The 20,302-nt window shown below is 44.7% G+C and overlaps 3 protein-coding genes across 3 annotated transcripts in view; 1 reads left to right on the top strand and 2 right to left on the bottom strand.

Moving 5' to 3' along the window:
* Window positions 1–1,748, bottom strand: part of lhb (luteinizing hormone subunit beta) — a 2,220-nt gene extending 472 nt beyond the window's left edge. Inside the window, exons 1-4 of the mRNA XM_068734513.1 lie at window positions 1,666–1,748; window positions 1,309–1,458; window positions 832–950; window positions 1–334 (exon numbers count right to left, since the gene is read on the bottom strand). The exon at window positions 1–334 is cut by the window's left edge and continues 472 nt beyond it. Of these exons, the coding sequence (XP_068590614.1) occupies window positions 101–334; window positions 832–950; window positions 1,309–1,402 (447 nt within the window). The 5' untranslated portion in view covers window positions 1,403–1,458; window positions 1,666–1,748 and the 3' untranslated portion in view covers window positions 1–100. The remainder of the gene's footprint in view (window positions 335–831; window positions 951–1,308; window positions 1,459–1,665) is intronic.
* Window positions 1,749–3,340: 1,592 nt separating this feature from the next.
* On the top strand, window positions 3,341–6,620 carry cox20 (cytochrome c oxidase assembly factor COX20). Its single transcript, XM_068734514.1, has 4 exons — window positions 3,341–3,474; window positions 5,319–5,433; window positions 5,609–5,672; window positions 6,067–6,620. The coding sequence occupies exons 1-4, from the start codon at window positions 3,442–3,444 to the stop codon at window positions 6,209–6,211; spliced, it is 357 nt and encodes a 118-aa protein (XP_068590615.1). The 5' UTR covers window positions 3,341–3,441; the 3' UTR covers window positions 6,212–6,620.
* An 838-nt stretch (window positions 6,621–7,458) lies between these two features.
* On the bottom strand, window positions 7,459–19,941 carry LOC137890313 (high-affinity choline transporter 1-like). The gene is made up of 8 exons (XM_068734507.1): window positions 19,071–19,941; window positions 18,223–18,336; window positions 15,249–15,404; window positions 14,091–14,239; window positions 11,774–11,917; window positions 10,738–10,891; window positions 10,257–10,474; window positions 7,459–10,167 (listed from the first exon to the last, which is right to left on the bottom strand). The coding sequence occupies exons 1-8, from the start codon at window positions 19,402–19,404 to the stop codon at window positions 9,616–9,618; spliced, it is 1,821 nt and encodes a 606-aa protein (XP_068590608.1). The 5' UTR covers window positions 19,405–19,941; the 3' UTR covers window positions 7,459–9,615.
* Between the last annotated feature and the right edge of the window lie 361 nt (window positions 19,942–20,302).

Consider the following 20,302-nt stretch of genomic DNA (forward strand, 5'->3'; position numbering starts at 1 on the left):
AACTACGCAACAAGTGATTTGGCGCTAATAAATGTAACCACTTTTATTCACAACAGTCGATGCGCGTGCAGCCGATGTTTAGTGCGTTTCATGCAGAACACTAGGAGTAGAAAGGTGTGTCGCGCATGCAGAAGTCGGGCTGCAGGCTCTCGTAGGTGCAGTCCGACGTGTCCGTGGCGCAGCGGCCGCAGCCGCAGCTCAAAGCCACCGGGTAGGTGACGGCCGGGTCCACGCCGGGAGGACAGTCGGGCAGCTCGAATGTCCTGTAGTGTAAGTCCCGGTACGTGCACACGTGCTGGTACACGTTGCTGAACGGTATCTTGATGACCGGGTCCTGGAGGGGGGAGCAAACACAAGCGAGGCGTGTTCATTTGTAATGAAGAAGGTCACACGTAGCATCAACCATGAGAGAGGCGAGGAGCGCTGGTCTAAGACAGCCCAGCTCACAATGAATCAACGCTAACCCTTCACCACTGATGTGGGCTAATAAAGACCTGGTCCAATGTTCATGTGAGCGCCTGGCTGTCTCTAGCAGAGACTTCATGGTATGTGCAGCTTGTTCCCAGAGTGTCGCAGCAGCAGATGGGCGAGGTCATGCATGACTAGTGGTGAAAAAAAGCTGATGACTCCATGAACATGTGACTGCTAGCACGGTATCATTTCCTCTTACACGAGGCAGACGTGCACACTGTTTAAAAGAGAAAGACAGAGACCACATGCATACAGCTCATTGTTATCTTTATGTCTAGAGCAAAAGCCATCTGATTACCTTCTCTACCATGCAGAGCTGAGCTATAGAGCGAGACTCCCCCCCACACTACCCACAGTTACCTTGGTGACGCAGTGACCGCTGCAGATGGTGGTTTCCACCGGGTGGCACTTGGGACAGCCCTCCTTCTCCAGAGACACCGTGCGGTTGATGAGCCGGCAGGACGGCAGCTGGGAGGCCGCTGGTTGATGGGAGATGTTGCAATTTTGGTATAAATGTGTCACATGCTGCATTTTAGTGTTCTCACGAGAGGAACAAGGGAACCATCGGGGCCCCCCTGCCAACACATGAGTGGAATATTCACAGTTCCTGTTCAACAAAACACACTTCTTCTTCTTTTCTTTCTCATGACATGCCACTTCCACTTTGATGTGACCATCGATTAATGTCTATTATCCACTAATATGCTCTATCTAAACTCCCACGTTTGCTTAAACTTTCACTTCACTCGTGAATTCATTACTGCTGGTGTTCTTTTGTTTCTTTTTCTGATGTCTCGCCTCACGTTTCGCTTGCCCTGTTGCCTTGTTTTAAATTACCTGCAGGAGCCAGGGGCCAGATGGCAGGTGAGGCTCCCAGGAACAAGCTCAACATCAAGGGGAGCGTCGCTCCTCTGAGCTGTACGGCCATCATCCTGCAGGAGGCAGAGTGGGTCGGTCGGTCGGTCAATAACGTTCTCGCCTGGATACCTTCAGGAGTAAAAACACACAACGTGGCACCATAAAACATCAACGCATTATCAATTCAACATCAATAAAGGCATCAGTGTCGACCTGTGAGCTCTTTAAAGTAGGCTGTAAATCAGGGCTTGCTGTTTTATCGTTGATATTCTATATTCATCTCATTATGAAGATAAAGGAACACGTAGATGACCGGTGGAGCTCGGCCTGACTCACCTCTCCGGTGTCTGCTGGCAGTGTGCTGAGGCCGGCCGTCCTGCTCCGTCTTTATGCTCCACAGGTGCTGGTATCCAGGATGAAAGCTGCTCACATAACCCTGGTTACCTGTTTATGTTAAAGGGGGACACATAGTGCGGCTTTAATCTCGTTTCAACCGGGGGATTAGACTCTCTCCGGATCACTTCTACATCCTGTCGCACGCACTCAAAGCGGCAGAGTTGTGTCGTGTGAGAGGATGCGCGGGCAGCTTCAGTGCCTTGCTCAAGGCCACCGTGGAAGAGGGAGGCGGCTTCATGACCTGAGGCTGAACTGTAACGTTTCAAATTCTAATCGTGAATACAACCAATGTTAAGGTATATAATTAGTAGGCCTACTATAATGTAATATTCATAACACTGATAAATAAAGTTGTGTGAGAGAGTTTCTATCTTTTGCATTCTAGGTCTTTGACTTTGTTCATTTTCGTTTAATGCCTACATTTAAATGACCTTTGTCTTGTCTTTAGTTTGTTGTTGTAACAGGGGATTAATCATCAGTGCTACACCATTCTGTTTAGTGACCGGTGTAAAAAGAGTCTTTACACAGAGGTGAATCCTGTAGATCCCACTGATAGTGACGCACAGTTAAAGTGTTTCGATGGATGTGAGAGTGTTTCCTGTGCGGTTGAGCGCTCAGGATTCCTGGTTCTCACCCAGGTGCCGTGTGACTGCTGTCCAGAATGGAAAAGGCTCTTTGGACAATGGAACCTCCAGTTTGAATCTATATTCCACAGACTGCTAAAAGCTATTATTGTATCTCAGAAGGGCCGGTTGTAAAAAAGAATTTATGTGCGGCCAAGAATTCCACCTTGACCTTAGAGCAGGAAGAGGCCCGGCAGCGAGTAATCCCGTTTCATCAGCGTGGGATCACTGTGACACGCTGACTTCCTGCTGACACGGAGCGTCTGTGACGTCGACGCTTTCAATGGGCTCAGATGACGCAGTGTGATTTGTTTTTGTTTTTTTACTGAGTGGAACAATTGAGAAGACGTCCGAGAGTCAAGCACAGGATTGTATTTCAGCAGCTGCTTCTTCTGACTGGATGCAATAGGCCCACTGGTGTTGCAGGATTTGCAGTTGCATACATGCAGTTTTATTAGCAAAGAACATACATTTGATGTAATTATATTACAGTACGGTCTTTTCTTCTTCTTTTTATTTTGGTGCAACATGTCAACACAATTTAATTGCATTATGTAATTGCAGATAATAACAAAAAAAATCAAGAAATATACAGGAAATTACACATTACACGCAAACATTATATTGCAAACATAATCCTTTAACTATTTTACATATTCATAGATTTATTTTTTTCTAAATATGAAAAGTTTAGACGAACCTTTAAAATCCTAATGTATGTACAGTATATATATATGTATATATATATATATATATATATATACAGTATATATATGTATATATATATATATATATATATATATATACAGTATATATATATATATATATATATATATATATATATATATATATATATATATATATATATATACTGTATATATATATATAATTTACCTTCTTATCGCCATTTAACCAGTTTAAAGTTACACCGGAACTTTACATCAGCCGTTTGCTCGTTTCGAGTCGGCGATTAATAGCGGATGGACCCATTCAGTAGATGCAGCGCATGCGCGGCAATCAATATGGTTACAAAAAGAAATGCTCATTACATGACGGTGTAAAGCTCGCGCTAGGAGACAAATACTGAGGCACAATGACTGAAGAAGAGCAGGAGAGCAAGACGAAGGTTCGTGGAACGTTAAACCGGTTATGACGCATTTTAAAAGACTCGGTCGCGTTCAGAAGGTCAAATAAAACGGTTCACTTGATTCGTGAAGTTCTCTTAAGTTGCTCACGGTGAAGCAGAATTCGAAGGCTGTGTTATTGTTATGCGCATTAATATATACACACATATACACACACACACACACACACACACAGTGTAACACAGGATAGACACAACATATACTTATACAACATATATAATCAAGAACAAAGTCATGTCAACGCATGTGTGAAATGACTGGATACAGACGCTAGTGTTTAATCACTGCAGGCATCAATATCACTGAATGTGAGAGAACATACGTCACAGTTAAGAGAACATACGTCACAGAGAACATACGTCTCAGTTAATTGAACATACGTCACAGAGAACATACGTCACAGAGAACATACGTCACAGTTAAGAGAACATACGTCACAGAGAACATACGTCACAGTTAAGAGAACATACGTCACAGAGAACATACGTCACAGTTAAGAGAACATACGTCTCAGTTAAGAGAACATACGTCACATTTAAGAGAACATACGTCACAGTTAAGAGAACATACGTCTCAGTTAAGAGAACATACGTCACAGAGAACATACGTCACAGTTAAGAGAACATACGTCACAGAGAACATATGTCTCAGTTAATTGAACATACGTCACAGAGAACATACGTCACAGAGAACATACGTCACAGAGAACATACGTCACAGTTAAGAGAACATACGTCACATTTAAGAGAACATACGTCACAGTTAAGAGAACATACGTCTCAGTTAAGAGAACATACGTCACATTTAAGAGAACATACGTCACAGTTAAGAGAACATACGTCTCAGTTAAGAGAACATACGTCACAGAGAACATACGTCACAGTTAAGAGAACATACGTCGCATTTAAGAGAACATACGTCACAGTTAAGAGAACATACGTCACAGAGAACATACGTCACATTTAAGAGAACATACGTCACAGTTAAGAGAACATACGTCTCAGTTAAGAGAACATACGTCACATTTAAGAGAACATACGTCACAGTTAAGAGAACATACGTCTCAGTTAAGAGAACATACGTCACAGAGAACATACGTCACAGTTAAGAGAACATACGTCACATTTAAGAGAACATACGTCACAGTTAAGAGAACATACGTCACATTTAAGAGAACATACGTCACAGTTAAGAACATACGTCACATTTAAGAGAACATACGTCACAGTTAAGAGAACATACGTCTCAGTTAAGAGAACATACGTCTTAGTTAAGAGAACATACGTCACAGAGAACATACGTCACATTTAAGAGAACATACGTCTCAGTTAAGAGAACATACGTCTCAGTTAAGAGCACATACGTCACAGAGAACATACGTCACAGTTAAGAGAACATACGTCACATTTAAGAGAACATACGTCTCAGTTAAGAGAACATACGTCACATTTAAGAGAACATACGTCTCAGTTAAGAGAACATATGTCACAGTTAAGAGAACATACGTCTCAGTTAAGAGAACATACGTCTCAGTTAAGAGCACATACGTCACAGAGAACATACGTCACAGTTAAGAGAACATACGTCACATTTAAGAGAACATACGTCTCAGTTAAGAGAACATACGTCACATTTAAGAGAACATACGTCTCAGTTAAGAGAACATATGTCACAGTTAAGAGAACATACGTCTCAGTTAAGAGAACATACGTCACAGAGAACATACGTCTCAGTTAAGAGAACATACGTCACATTTAAGAGAACATACGTCTCAGTTAAGAGAACATACGTCTCAGTTAAGGTCTACTTCTGTCTCTGTCTTCAGGGTTTCAGGCTGCTGGGGATCCTGGATGTCCAGAACACTCCGTGTGCCAGAGACGCCATCCTGCACGGAGCCGGGGGCTCGATAGGAGCTGGTCTGCTGCACTTTCTGTCCACGAGTGAGTCTCATCGTGTGTGTGTGTGTGTGTGTGTGTGTGTGTGTGTGTGTGTGTGTGTGTGTGTGTGTGTGTGTGTGTGTGTGTGTGTGTGTGTGTGTGTGTGTGTGTGTGTGTGTGTGTGTGTGTGTGTGTGTGTGTGTGTGTCATTTATGTGTGTCTCTGCTGTTGTCCACAGGTCGGGTGAAGCGGTCTTTTGACGTGGGCTTCGCAGGCTTCATGCTCACGACACTCGGGTCCTGGTAGGTCTCTGTGTTGATGGACACTTCATCCTTTTCTTTTCTGTCTTTCACCCTCTGATCAGAACAGACTCCACCCTTTACAAACACCCAGCTGACAATGTTTCTCTCTGAACATGAGCTGCAGTCTCCTCTCCGTTCCGTTACATTCAGTTCTTTTTGTTTAGCACCAAAACACAACAGAGAGACGAGAAAGCACAACACTCCAGGAGAGGAGAGCTGTTGCCTTCTTAACGTGCATTACTGGGATTAAAAGGCCTACGGAGGGAGAGCAGAGAGCAGCTCGGTGCATCATGGGAAGTCTCCCAGCAGTCTAGGCCTGTAGCAGGATGGGTTGGGACTCTCCTGAGCGAGTCCTGACTGTAAACAGCCCTCTAACAGAAACCTCCTTCCGCAGGTTTTACTGCAGGATGAACAACGCCAAGCTGCGTGTGCAGCAGAGGATGATCCAGGACGGCATCAAGAACAAGGTCGTGTATGAGGGGACGGTTCTAGACCCCAAAAACAAACCTGGAACAGAAACACCATCGGGGCCCTCGTGACCTCCAGCACTGGAATTCCTCTCCTCCCCTCCCCTCCCTTTCCCTTCCCTTCCTTCCTTCCCTTCCTTCCTCTGGGAGAAGAAGACGGAACACTGTCGGTGTCCCACAAAGACTTAAGAGTTGTTGGAGAAGACTGACTTTCTAGTATTTCGTGGGCGTTCTTGAGACCACTACATCTGGACTTTTTGATTGAGGAGCAAACTTTGCCTACAGTGTATCTTGATCCTGAAACAACAACAACAAAAGTTTGAATGTGATATTTTCTGAGCGTCGTTCAGCTCTGATGTAGCGGTCACATTCTCTCTGCTCCTCACCCTGTGAACCCAGTGACTCTCCTGTCTTTAAAATCACCTCAAACCTTGATTGTTTTATCTCCTAATATTTAAATAAATGATGTACTGATGTACTATGTGTAGTCTGGAGTGTTTCATCTGTGGTGCTGAAAATTGCAAAAGTAATTGTTGCCTAATAAATGAGTAGCTTAGTAGCAAAATGTGAAACGAAGACAAACAAATTAATTTGCTTTACATCGATGGATAGAATATTGAATGCTGTTATGGCTCCTTTTAGCTGCTGCCTCATTAGAACACGTTCTGGCCCGTTCTGGAGGACGGAGCGGAGCCGAAGGTGAGACTCAGCGGAGCGTTTGATCCCCTAGAGAGAGCAGCTGACTCAGTGATGTTCCCTCAGCACGACCCCCGACCCCCCCGGGTAGGAACTCATAACAGAGACGCATGAAAGTCTTCATAATGAATCTCTGGAGTTGTTAACATGGCTGCGCTTCAGAAGGTGTAGTTTAAAAACCCGTCAAAGTGATTCATGTAGGCAGCGCTGTTGTTCTTCTGTGTTTGGACATCGTGTGTTTAACTGTGTGACTTCTTTATGATGACTTGATTGATCCGTTAGAGATCCAGGAGTATGAAGTGATGATACTAATGCGTCTGAACCAGGTTTGGTGCGCTGCTGTTCCACCAGATGACCAGCAGGTGTCGCTGCAGCCATCCTCTGATTGTTCCACTGCGTCATCACCATCATCACCATCACCATCATCATCATCATCACTAAGCCCTTGAACCACGTCTACCTGTGAGTGCAGCACAGTGAAACGTCACGCTGTGCGTTTAGTTCAGAACAAAAACAGAAAAGTCAACTTTCTCACGTTTCTTTTTTTTTTTTTACTGACGGCAGAAGCCGAATAGTTTCGTCCCCTTTTTACAACCAATTTTTATGGCTCGAGTAAAACGTCACACACTTTATTCTTTATTCATCTTAAATATATACGAGCAGATGATCCAAGGGTGATAGAAGCTTTTACAGACGTGACACCTGTTTGAAAAAGAACAATTTTTGTCGTTGATCTTTAATGGGTAATGTTCCGTGTGGAACGTGTGGAACGTGTGGACGCTCCCACGGGCAACGCTTTGATTGGGAAGTACTCCGGTCATTCTTCACTGATGTTCTTCACACATTTTCTAAAACATTCGCAAAAAAAACAACAACCAACTAAACATTTACAGGGCTTATTGTTTGCAGTTTTAAAATCTTCTGAAATGATATCATGAAAACACCACAGCTGTCCGCTCAACACTAACACAAAGCAGGTCCACGTATTAAAGCGGCTCTAATGTGACGCGCTGTCCTCTCATCCTGAACCTCGTCCCCGTCCACACTCCATCCTCTGGACGGGGACACTCACTCGCTCTTATTATAGAAGACCTTTACCTTCCGGCTGTGCTACCGCGTCCTGTGGGACGATTGTTCCACCGGACCTGTTGGCACAGAGACGAGTCGAGAGCGAGACGTCCCCTCAGATAATACCGCGCTGATGTATTGTTACCGGACTTAGATTGTCACGGGGGGGGGGGGGGGGGGGGGGGGCTGTACGGACACCTGTCACACTGCCGGCATGCCACACACACTTCCATGTGGAGTTATTAGGGGGAGGGGGAGGGGGGGTTATTTTTGCCGTGTCATCACGAGCTTACAGGACACACAGATGAAGTGGTGAGGACTTCATGTAAAGGCTTTATTAATGTGTCCGTACAGATTAAAACATGAGCGGCAGTGTTTACTCCAACATCAACCCGTGGAGTGCTCCACTCTGAAGACTGGGTGACTTCTCTTTTTGCGGATAGTGTCGGCTCACTTCAGATGTTTTCCATGTGGCTAAAAAAAGGGGAATGAAGGGGGAGGAGCGGCCGGCCTGTTTGACAGACAGCAGTCCGCTGTCGGCCACCGATTGGCCGCAGCTTCTCGCTCGTTGACGGATGCTTCCCTTCAGCATCGAAGTCATTTGGTTGGTTTGTTTGAAGCGACCGCTCTCTGCAGCATAGTGTTTAAAACATCGCTCGTGTTAGAGGACATGTCACACCGCAGCCCGACGATGGACCTGAACTCATATTTCAAGACGATAAAACTATAAAGTGCATTTGTAAAGGAAATATGGATTATTTTAAATGAAGCGATTGTATTAAGAACCTCAGGTCAGCGAGGCCCCTTTGCTTCCATATGATGCTTTGCTCAGTAAACCATAATTAAATGTGTTTTCCTCGGTGTTCAACCCCCGGGTCACGCCTCGGTTTCAATATTAACTAGGCTTTTTTCTATTGTTTTTTTTTTAATGCCAGTGCCTGCTGTGAAATCAGGACTTGGACCAAAAAGCAGAATTTTGTGGGTTCAAATATGAAATGACCTTTTAAAGCTGTGAGGGATTAGCTCATGAGCCTAGCGTGCTCGAGCCCCGGGGGCCCGCAGGGGTCACTGAGCCTCTGCATTAAGAGACTTTTATTAATGTTTGTCTTTGGAAGTTCAAAAAGCTCATTTAAATGCAGTCAAATGCAATTCATGTTTGTTTCCCTGGCTGATCTCAGTCCGTGTCTTTGTTTTCTTTCCCAACGTTAACGGAGCTTCGCCGTGCAGACCGAGGGTACAGTGAGCCCACATCAAAGGGTGGACCTTCGACAGCCGCTCTGCTGTAAGGAGATTACGGTTTCCTTTAACGGTTGTCCTATTAAACGGCGTGCGGCGACAGCATTGTGTGTGACTCAACAGTCCTCCTCCGTCTGCATGAACACCAAATTAAAGTTCAATCAACAGCAGCGCTTATGGCTAATCTGCAAGACGTTACATGTTCCTAGTCAGGTGGTGGTGGTGGAGGTGGTGGTGGTGGTGGGGGGGGGGTGTATTGTCTATTAATCCATCAATGAAACGTAAAGCTGAGCTCTTATAATAAAGAGGTGTGATGTTTTTTTTTCCCCATTTGTGTTGTATATAAAAGTATACAAAAAAATCAAAATATATTGTACTGTTAAAATTATGTCATTACACATTGCAAACATTTGTTAATAAACCAGTCCTTACTGATGTATAATGTAAAAAAAATGTACTTAAATGAGGTTCCTTACTTAACACGTTGATTCTAACATAGGCTCACAGACGTCATTGTTCTCATTTGGCTCTTTCGATTTCTCGTCCTTGGTTTCGGAGACGGCGTCGGCTTGCGACTGTTTCGAGTACTGAGCCTTCACATTGAAAACGTCCCAGCGCTCAGGGATCAGGCCTCTGTTGAAGAGCAGAGCCGCCAGGTAGGAGAACAACAGGATGGCCGCCATGGCAGAGAGCATGCAAATGGTCCTGATCGGGGAGTGCTGGATGTAAACGCCATTTACCAGAGTGCATCCTGGGAATTTGATAACGGGCGGCAGGCCGATCAGCGGCTCCCCGCACAGCACCCGCAGCAGCATGCCCACCACGCAGCCCAGGACGGCGCCGTAGGCGTTGGAGATGCTGAAGAAGAGGACGCAGACGAGCTGCGGCAGCATGAGGGTGTAGGTGAGGTCGGATCGAAGCATCCAGATCATCAGGACGCTGTTGTCCAGGAAGGTGAGGGACGTGCCGGCCAGGCCCACAACCACCACCGAGATCCGGATCACCCACTGGATCTCCCTCTGTGACGCCTGGAGGAGGAAAAGTAGGATATTCAGCAAAACGTACTTCCTTCGGTGTGAAAGGACTACGAAGGACGTCCGATTGGTCTCGTCCTCACCTGCGGCCTCAGGATGTTCCTGTAGATGTTGGCGGTGAAGATGGAGGCCGCAGACAGCAGGGCGGAGTCGGTGGACGACATCACGGCGGCGGCCACCGCCCCGATACCGATGATGGAGATGTAGGTCGGGGTGAGGTGCTGCAGCACGATGGGCAGGATGAGTCCCGTCTCCCCGCGCTCGAACGGAGACGGAGAACCGTAAGAAGTCATGTTCCAGTCTGAGGAACGTGGAGACAAAACGGACACAGACGCAATTCAAAATGAAGTTAAATATGTCGTTTTGATTTAGATTAGGATAAAGATTTGATTTAATATCATTTGGCAGGAATCTAAAGTCTTACATCCTGCACTGTACAAGGTTTATTGGAATTTAATCTAGTTCAGCAACATCGGACTTGACTTAAATATTACTTTCTTAGCTTGTGAAACAAAATCCAAAGAGTAAATACAGCCAAAGATTAAAGAGTTTCATTCTCCGTACTTGTTGATGCAGCCACCGCACCGAGCAGTATGGGAGGGATGCCCAGCGTGGGGACGATGAACGCTGCGGCGAAGCAGGTGATCTTGGCCGTAGACGAGGAGGCGGCCGACAGCGTCCTCTGGTGGAAGTTCTGAAGACCCAAGTTCCCCAAACCCTTGAAGAGATGGAGGACAAAACCCAAGACGAGGTAAGGGTTTCTCTCCCCCGAGCAACTCGATGCATCGCCAAACCTAGAGGTCCATTATCACGCGGCGTTATCTATAGTCGTAATATTTTTCTTGTATCGTACAAAGTAAGCAAGAGGTGAGTCTCTTCTGGCCTCCATCTGTGTTTGGATTAGTTGCAACGGGGAAACTATGGACAAAATATTGTTTGATCAAGATGAACAGAACACCCCCCCCTAAAGAAAACACATGAAACACAAGGTTTCAGTTTAAAATAAATACATCTTTTTGGCAGAACAAATGATCAACTCTGTGACCTAAGTGTAATAAAACACGAGGGGCACAATCCAGACCTGGATCAATGGTCCCTACCTTAAAAAACCTCGTCCTCTCGAGGAGCTCTCAGGACTGCTGGGAGGTAAAGTCCTTCAGTCTCCTTCACCCGAGCTTATTAACAGATTTAGCGAGACCTCTTTGCACGGTGTCATGATTATCCGCTAATCTCGGCAGCGAGTCGGTCTTGAAAATTTAAGCTAGCTGTCAAAGTCCCAAACTGCTTCCAACGGAGGAATTCACATCTCTGCAGGTTCTATTCGATGAAATGAAACCGAAGGAGAGTGTTTGTGTAACACCTGCAGTGCGGTCCACTCCGTTGCATAAGACAGATAACAGTCTTTTGAAAGAAGGGAGATATAATCTTCAAAAAGCATATTTGGATCCAGTCCAGTCTGGAACTTGATATGCTGCCCGTGATTTAATAACACAGTGAACCAGAGGACATCCTTGCCGGCACCCTGGAACAAACTTCACCTTAAATAAGCGTCACCTTTAACACACATTCCGATCTTTCTGGAGAAGTTGTTCAGTCTCACCAGAAGTAGAAAGTTATCGATCCACCTCCAGGCCCGGTCTGCCTCCAGGGTGCCGACCCACGGAGACTGGAAGGTGGAGTTGTAGGCCGTCTCAGAGATGTCCACCACAGCGGGGCCCATCATAGCGAAGGGAACGCACAGCCACTAAGACAAACAAAGAAGAGAGAAGACCTTCAGCTGGACTGAGCGCTGCTAACCAGTGAGCCCCCATCACACCAGCTACACCTTTACCTAGACACCATCAGGGCACAATAGCCAAAAAACAAAGAGATTCACTCACAAATAAGGTTAATACATGAATAAAACCTTCATTCAAAGCTAGTTAATAGTATAACATGTAAACTATTGAATGAAAAGGCTCAAGCTGCTTTCATAAATCTATCAAAGAATAGTAAAACATTTTAGTTTGGTTTAGGCAACAAAACTACTTGGTTAGGTTTAGGCAACAAAACTACTTGGTTAGGTTTAGGCAACAAAACTACTTGGTTAGGTTTAGACAACTAAACTACTTAGTTTGGTTTAGTCAACTAAACTACTTAGTTAGGTTTAGACAACTAAACTACTTAGTTAGGTTTAGGCAACAAAACTACTTAGTTAGGTTTAGCCAACAAAACTACTTAGTTTGGTTTAGTCAACTAAACTACTTAGTTAGGTTTAGACAACTAAACTACTTAGTTAGGTTTAGGCAACAAAACTACTTAGTTAGGTTTAGCCAACAAAACTACTTAGTTTGGTTTAGTCAACTAAACTACTTAGTTAGGTTTAGGTAACAAAACTACTTGGATAGGTTTAGGCAACAAAACTACTTGGTTAGGTTTAGGCAACAAAACTACTTGGTTAGGTTTAGGTAATAAGACTACTTGGTTAGGTTTAGGTAATAAGACTACTTGGTTAGGTTTAGGTAATAAGAGTACTTGGTTAGGTTTAGGTTATAAGACTACTTGGTTAGGTTTAGGTAATAAGAGTACTTGGTTAGGTTTAGGCAACAAAACTACTTGGATAGGTTTAGTCAACAAAACTACTTGGTTAGGTTTAGTCAACAAAACTACTTGGATAGGTTTAGGCAACAAAACTACTTGGTTTGGTTTAGTCAACAAAACTACTTGGTTTGGTTTAGGTAATAAGACTACTTGGTTAGGTTTAGGTAATAAGAGTACTTGGTTAGGTTTAGGTAATAAGACTACTTGGTTAGGTTTAGGTAATAAGAGTACTTGGTTAGGTTTAGTCAACAAAACTACTTGGATAGGTTTAGGCAACAAAACTACTTGGTTAGGTTTAGGTAATAAGACTACTTGGTTAGGTTTAGGTAATAAGAGTACTTGGTTAGGTTTAGTCAACAAAACTACTTGGATAGGTTTAGGCAACAAAACTACTTAGTTTGGTTTAGTCAACTTAACTACTTAGTTAGGTTTAGGCAACAAAACTACTTGGTTTGGTTTAGTCAACAAAACTACTTGGTTAGGTTTAGGCAACAAAACTACTTGGTTAGGTTTAGGTAATAAGACTACTTGGTTAGGTTTAGGTAATAAGAGTACTTGGTTAGGTTTAGGTAATAAGAGTACTTGGTTAGGTTTAGGCAACAAAACTACTTGGATAGGTTTAGCCAACTAAACTACTTGGTTAGGTTTAGCCAACTAAACTACTTGGTTAGGTTTAGGCAACTAAACTACTTGGTTAGGTTTAGGCAACAAAACTACTTGGATAGGTTTAGGCAATAAAACTACTTAGTAAACGTCTAGGAAAAATATACATAGCCTACAGCAGTAAACATGTACACATTCAGTGTACAATGTTTGCCCGGGTCGGGTGCAAATAGCATTGTTGGCTACGGACACCTGGTGCTCGTCTCTGCCATGTTATCCGACCTGGTGCAAATAGCATTGTTGGCTTCTGACAAACAGGTGCTAATAGCATCTGTCATAAATAATTAGCATAAAGAGTACAGCTAGCGTGGCTCTTTCCAAAGTTCACCTGCCAAGATCTATAACACTCACACAATGTACAGCTGGCATGAGATGATGCCAGGCAACAAGCAGAGACACACGTACTGAGTGAGTTTGTTCGTGAAGAAGTAGTTCCAGCACGTAACTCCGCCTAAAACCACAAATTGATGTTTTTGCATTTCTGTTTAAAGAAACGAGACACAACATGTCAATTACTGAGCTTTACAGGGCTATTTTTTAACTTTAAACAGAGCCAGAATAATGGTTTCATTGTTTTTCCAAAACCTCCCTGGTATAGCTCCAGGTTTAAAAAAATACAAATACAAATCCAATGATCTATAGGACATCAGGAAGCAGGAATAGCGGTAACTCACCAAGCTGATGAAGATGAGAATGAGCTGTATGATGTCTGTGTAGGCCACAGAGTAGAGACCTCCCATCAGGGTGTAGGTGATGGCCACAGCAGCCGAAATCCAGATGCTCACAGTGTAGGACAAGTTCAGGATCACGCTCATGGTTACACCTGTAACACACACACACACACACACACACACACACACACACACACACACACACACACACACAAGTGTTTTACAACCACTGTGTACATGCACTCATCTCCACAGTTAAGACACTTGTGAGGATGTAGAACCATCACAGCGATGTTCCACTAAAACACCAAAGCTCTCAATGTTTCGCTAACCTTGAAATTATTTTTCACAATAAGAGAAGTAAAGTACGCCATCACTTTATAAATCTAAACATTTTCCTCTGAATTTTGAAGTTCATTCAGGCCGAAGGAAGTTAAAACAAAGACCACTGGAGGTACGTTACTACTCTGTTTGAGGTCGAGTGTAAACATGGAGTTATTCTTGTGCTCTACAGGGTTTTGTAGGAGGGGCGAGACAGAAGTTGACTATCTAATCAGTTGTTAAATAGTTTGCCAAGGGCAGCTTTGCATTGAACTTGTGCCCTTTTTGCGTTACTAAATCACACATTCACACCCTCCAAGTCTTTGAAATGCTGTAGTTTCTTTATCAAGTCACCTGACACAGTGAATGCACCACCTTTCTTTCTTGTAACAGAACCTTGTTTACCCGTTTACTTTATGACTGTGTTTAGGCCCGTTACAACCATCATAACCATAGGAGAAAAACTAAGTACAATAGAAGAGAGGGCAGCAGAAGCAAGAGATACATGATCCCTAAATCATTTGTTTTTACATAAACACAAAAGAACAGATGTTTTTTGTCAAATGTGCCTTAAAGAAGATAATCAGTCAATGGTGTTCTCCTTATCTCAGTAGTCAAATAGTTGATTGCATTACAACAATGTCTCAGACCACTCCTGTGTTTACCGGTGTGAGTTCTGGTCTCCTTTGATAGAGTTATTTCAGACCGGCCGTACAATTAGATAACGGCTTGTGTTTCACTCAACACCTCGGCGAAGAGCTGCGATCAACAGCTGCTCCGCTGCCAGGGTCAACGCGCGAGTATCGAATGCATCGCACCCACACATAGAGGCGGTCTTACCTAATCCTATGAGTGTTCCCGTTACCCACATAATCTCCGATATGAGCGAAGCCAGACACAGAGCGGCCGTCGGTACTTTTCCATATTTGATCTGGAAAGGATCCATCATGGTCACGTATTTATTGTTTCTCATCGGCTCGGCGAAGAACAGCCCACCTGAAGAGAAAGAAACGGAAAGATTGAATTAAGACAAGGAAGCTGTTTTTATTCACCAGATGTCTGAGTTTGGGCGAAACACGACATTTCTTGTTTGAATATTCCTACGATTCACATTGAATGTCCCCTGGTGTACCCCCCCCCCCCATCTTCAACAGGAAGCCGTTATGCAGAAGTGGTGAGCCACTTCGACGCTGATGCATCTCGTCTCGCCATAGATGGTAGATGATGATTCAGTAAATATGTGATTTTCTGTGTGAAATTGTGCCTCTGCTTTTTCCCCTCTTAATGTGTTTTATTCCACAAAGCACAAAGAAAACCCGGCCAATATGAATACGCAGTCAGTGGAACATGCATCCACATTGACTTACATTCATCCGGGTTCAGGAGGATAAATCGCTCTCGCCTCATGTGACTTTCATGTGGAAGAGGAATGCTGCCTTTTCTCTGCTAATCTCCTGACATAAGGGAAGCTGTGTTTGATCAAAAGTGTCGTTACAGTACACCGTGCTGTGTGATGCATTTCAACAGAGCCTGTGTGATGAAGTGCTATAATTAACCCGTTTTGAGAAAACCAAATTTCTCTTAACCGGCTTCTACTTTAGCAGAGTGATTTCCCACATTGCCCAGCAGGCCTTTGAGTAGTTTCCAGAGGAAAGGAATCCATACACTGTAAACATTAAGTAGCAATAAAAGTACACAGATAACGGAGCCTTAATGCTTTCATATAGTACAACCAAAAAGATACACGTTCATTTCTGATCCAGTACTTTAAAGTCCAGTCTGAGGTGTAGAGCTGAGTCCAGTCTGAGGTGTCCTAGCTCAGCTACAGTGAAGAATATGAACCTTTTTGATTTAGGAATCAACATGCCGTTATGTCGTTAGTCAATGAGTGTTTTGTGATCTGCCACCTCTATTGTTTAGGTCCGGTTACATTTGCAACTAAAACTACTTGCTTGAGGTTAAGAAACGACTGGTGTCAGGATGTCTCTGTGTGTTATTTTACTTAAACTTTATTACAATCATAGGTACACTTTGACCTCTGCATTTAGCCCATCCTTAGCGTTTCGGTAGCAGTGGGCTGCTGTAAAGAGCTCGATGTGCAACTTGGGGTTCATTGTCTTGCTCAAGGACACGTCGACGGTAGCAGCCGGGGATCAAAACCGCCAACCTTTTGGTTCAACTAGGCCACTGGGTCTCTACCTGTGGTCCCACATATCACAGGTTTTTATTCTTTTGCCCACGGTCGCCGTTTGCATAGAGATGCAAAATTCTTCCTAATTTACAAGTGCAGGTAATGCTTATGTTCCATATTATGTCGTCTTATAACAAGCGAGCATCCTCATTTTAGGTGTAAAGTTTCATGCACAAGATATCATACTTTTGTTGCATTTGTGCCATAAAATTGTATAGTGCAACACTTCTGCAGAAGTCTCCTCCAGACTGTACTGAGTGAAGTCAACGGTGTGAGGAATATTCAGGGACCTGTTTTGGGTTTGTTTTAGACTTAGACTGGACCCTCATTTGAAATCCAAGGGGTCCTCATTAGAGACCTGTGAGACGGGACATCATTCACATGTCCACAAGAGGTCACTGGAAAACGTACACATAGGCTGTTTTTTTAAAAAGGTCCAGTGTGTAAGACCTGTCACTCACAGCGTCCATGATCTTAATCACGCCTAACGTTAAGCCTTCATATCATTTAAACAGATGAGTGGATAGTAGCTAGAGACCAAAACCCACATTTTGGGATTCAAACACGTTTATTTGTGCTGTAAAGTTGAGCAGTCTAACATAGAGGTCTATGGGGATTGACTCGCTTTTGGATCAAGCCTCAAGTGGCCGTTTGAGGAACTGCATTTTATGGCACTTTCGCGTTGGCTCTATTTCTCAGCATCAGAGCTAGCCTCTATAGGAAACTGTTTGTATCGTTGGAAAAGGAGTGGCACACCACTCCGGGGATCGGTGTATACACCGCTGTAGAACAGTGGAACACCACTCCGGGGATCGGTGTATACACCGCTGTAGAACAGTAGCACACCACTCCGGGGATCGGTATATTCACCGCTGTAGAACAGTAGCACACCACTCCGGGGATCGGTGTATACACCGCTGTAGAACAGTAGCACACCACTCCGGGGATCGGTGTATACACCGCTGTAGAACAGTGGAACACCACTCCGGGGATCGGTGTATACACCGCTGTAGAACAGTGGAACACCACTCCGGGGATCGGTGTATACACCGCTGTAGAACAGTGGCACACCACTCCAGGGATCGGTGTATACACCGCTGTAGAACAGTGGAACACCACTCCGGGGATCGGTGTATACACCGCTGTAGAACAGTAGCACACCACTCCGGGGATCGGTATATTCACCGCTGTAGAACAGTAGCACACCACTCCGGGGATCGGTGTATACACCGCTGTAGAACAGTAGCACACCACTCCGGGGATCGGTGTATACACCGCTGTAGAACAGTAGCACACCACTCCGGGGATCGGTGTATACACCGCTGTAGAACAGTAGCACACCACTCCGGGGATCGGTGTATACACCGCTGTAGAACAGTGGAACACCACTCCGAGGATCGGTGTATACACCGCTGTAGAACAGTGGAACACCACTCCGAGGATCGGTGTATACACCGCTGTAGAACAGTGGAACACCACTCCGGGGATCGGTGTATACACCGCTGTAGAACAGTGGAACACCACTCCGGGGATCGGTGTATACACCGCTGTAGAACAGTGGCATACCATCGGCCACTTTACGATCTCAGCGCTACCCGATACTGTTAACGAGTGAAACCTCACCGATGACGAAGCACATGGTCGCTGCGATAGGCATCACGGCCCAGATCAGTCCCATGGACGGGTTGTACACCGCCTCTGCTGTGCCCACGATGAATCCACCTCCGACCCACGTAGCTGTCCACACAAAACACAAAACACAGTCACATGCGGGCAGAGGACAGAGGACAGAGGACAGGAAGGTTAGCCGCCGCTCCTGTCGAACTCAATCACGGCCGTAACGTGAGAACCTACTAAGCCCCTCACTGGATGTAAGGTGATATTTCTATCTTGTGCGAGATAAAAAAAATATATATATCACCTTTCAGGACTTGAGGTGTAGGAACCAGCCTGTCTACTGCAACTTGAATAAGACATTAAATTTAGAGAGGAACGTGATGTAAATTTAATGACCAATTACTTTAAAATGTCCTGAAAGTGAGCTGCGACAAGTGATTGGGGCTGAGAGTCGTCATCATGCAATATTAAAGAAGTGGACATGCATAAGCATGAAGCTAAATGTCATTCTGATTCATTTTCTCCTGTGTGTTACATCGACTCCGTTTATTTAAACGCATTAACTTCCTGTTTCTTTTAAACCGTTCATCAGTTATTATAGTCAAAGGATTCATAATGCAGATACAAATTCATTGAAATAAAAAAATAATATATATATATATATTTAAATTTTTTTGTACGCATTCTTTTACAAATACGACATCGTAGGACGTTACAGAGAAATGGATTACATGATCATCCATTACGCGCCATCGTGTCTGAATAAGAGCCAGAGTCGGATCATCTTTTCACAACGCGCATAAAGAGCAAGATGACTTCCTGTTGTCGCCCGTTCATGTGCCGCAGTTACTCGCCTGTCATGGTGAAGATGCCGACAACCAGGTTGATGCCCCGGTTTCCCAGCAGAGCCATCTCGGTCGTGTCCCCTTGGCCCTTCTTGGCTTCCCGTTTGGACTTGAACGAAGCCCAGATGCCGATCCCGAGGACCAGCAGGTAGAAGAACACCATCACGGCCACGCCGGGGATGTTGAGGGCCATGATTCCGCGGCTGCAGGATTCCGTCTGGAGGACCGACCGCGCGTCTGCCGGGCAGCCTGAATGATACAACACATCCCTCACTGCCGGCGCACGAGCACACTCACAGAGGAAATTCTCCGAGGCCTGGTGGAGACGGCGGGAACTGCACATCCGCAGCAGACTACCGTCAAGGTGAAGCACACGCTGTACGCCCGCATGTCACGCATCTAGCCGTGTAATATGCATAAAGCACATCATCGTCTGTGTGTGTGTGTGTGTGTGTGTGTGTGTGTGTGTGTGTGTGTGTGTGTGTTATGCGGGTGTGGGGGTCCGGCGCGTCTCACCGCAGCCTGTGTTTGTGTATGTGGGCATATGCCCTTTGCGCGTGTTGACAACCGTTATCTGGGGCAGCGCTTTTCTCTTTTTTTTCTTTTTGCTCCGAGTGAGACGGTAACGGTGCCCGGTGTTCACCATGCTGGTGCTCAGTCACACCCTCCGCACGTTTCAACCGGGAAGAGGAGAGCCCTCGTGACCGGTCCTCACGTGTTATTCACAGACGTGCTCTTTTATTTATTATTCTTCTTCTTACTATTCTGAATCTATTGTTGTCTATTGTGTTGTCAGATTTCCACTTCCCGGTCCTCTCACAACTAAAAGCCAAACAAAAGAACCTCAAGTCACAACCCTTTAACCGTGAATGCAACAGAAAACACACCGTACGTGTACAAAGCTCCAGATCTGCATCCAATGCCCACAGATAGAGCGTTACATGAATGAACGTCATCACTGATGACGTCAAGGTAGGTAGCTCCACCCTCATCCCGAACGATGTCAATCAAATCTCTCTCCATTTCGACGAGGCACTGACGTGACGTTCACTGTATCTTCCGTCTGTTTTCGACGGTAGAACTCGTGTTCAGTGATGATGTTTCCCTTGTTGATAGTCGCTACATTGTTGCAAATGATCAAGAACAAAAGCACACTAATAACCTTAGAATCAGAACAGAATAGTTCTGTAGTTCAACCCCCTGAGCATAGTTTAAACATTGACAACTGAAGGTGAAGCGGT

Source organism: Cebidichthys violaceus, unplaced genomic scaffold (genome assembly GCF_023349555.1).
Source record: "Cebidichthys violaceus isolate CVI_PGR_0920_01 unplaced genomic scaffold, fCebVio1.0.p SCAF_64, whole genome shotgun sequence".
Taxonomy (NCBI): domain Eukaryota; kingdom Metazoa; phylum Chordata; class Actinopteri; order Perciformes; family Stichaeidae; genus Cebidichthys; species Cebidichthys violaceus.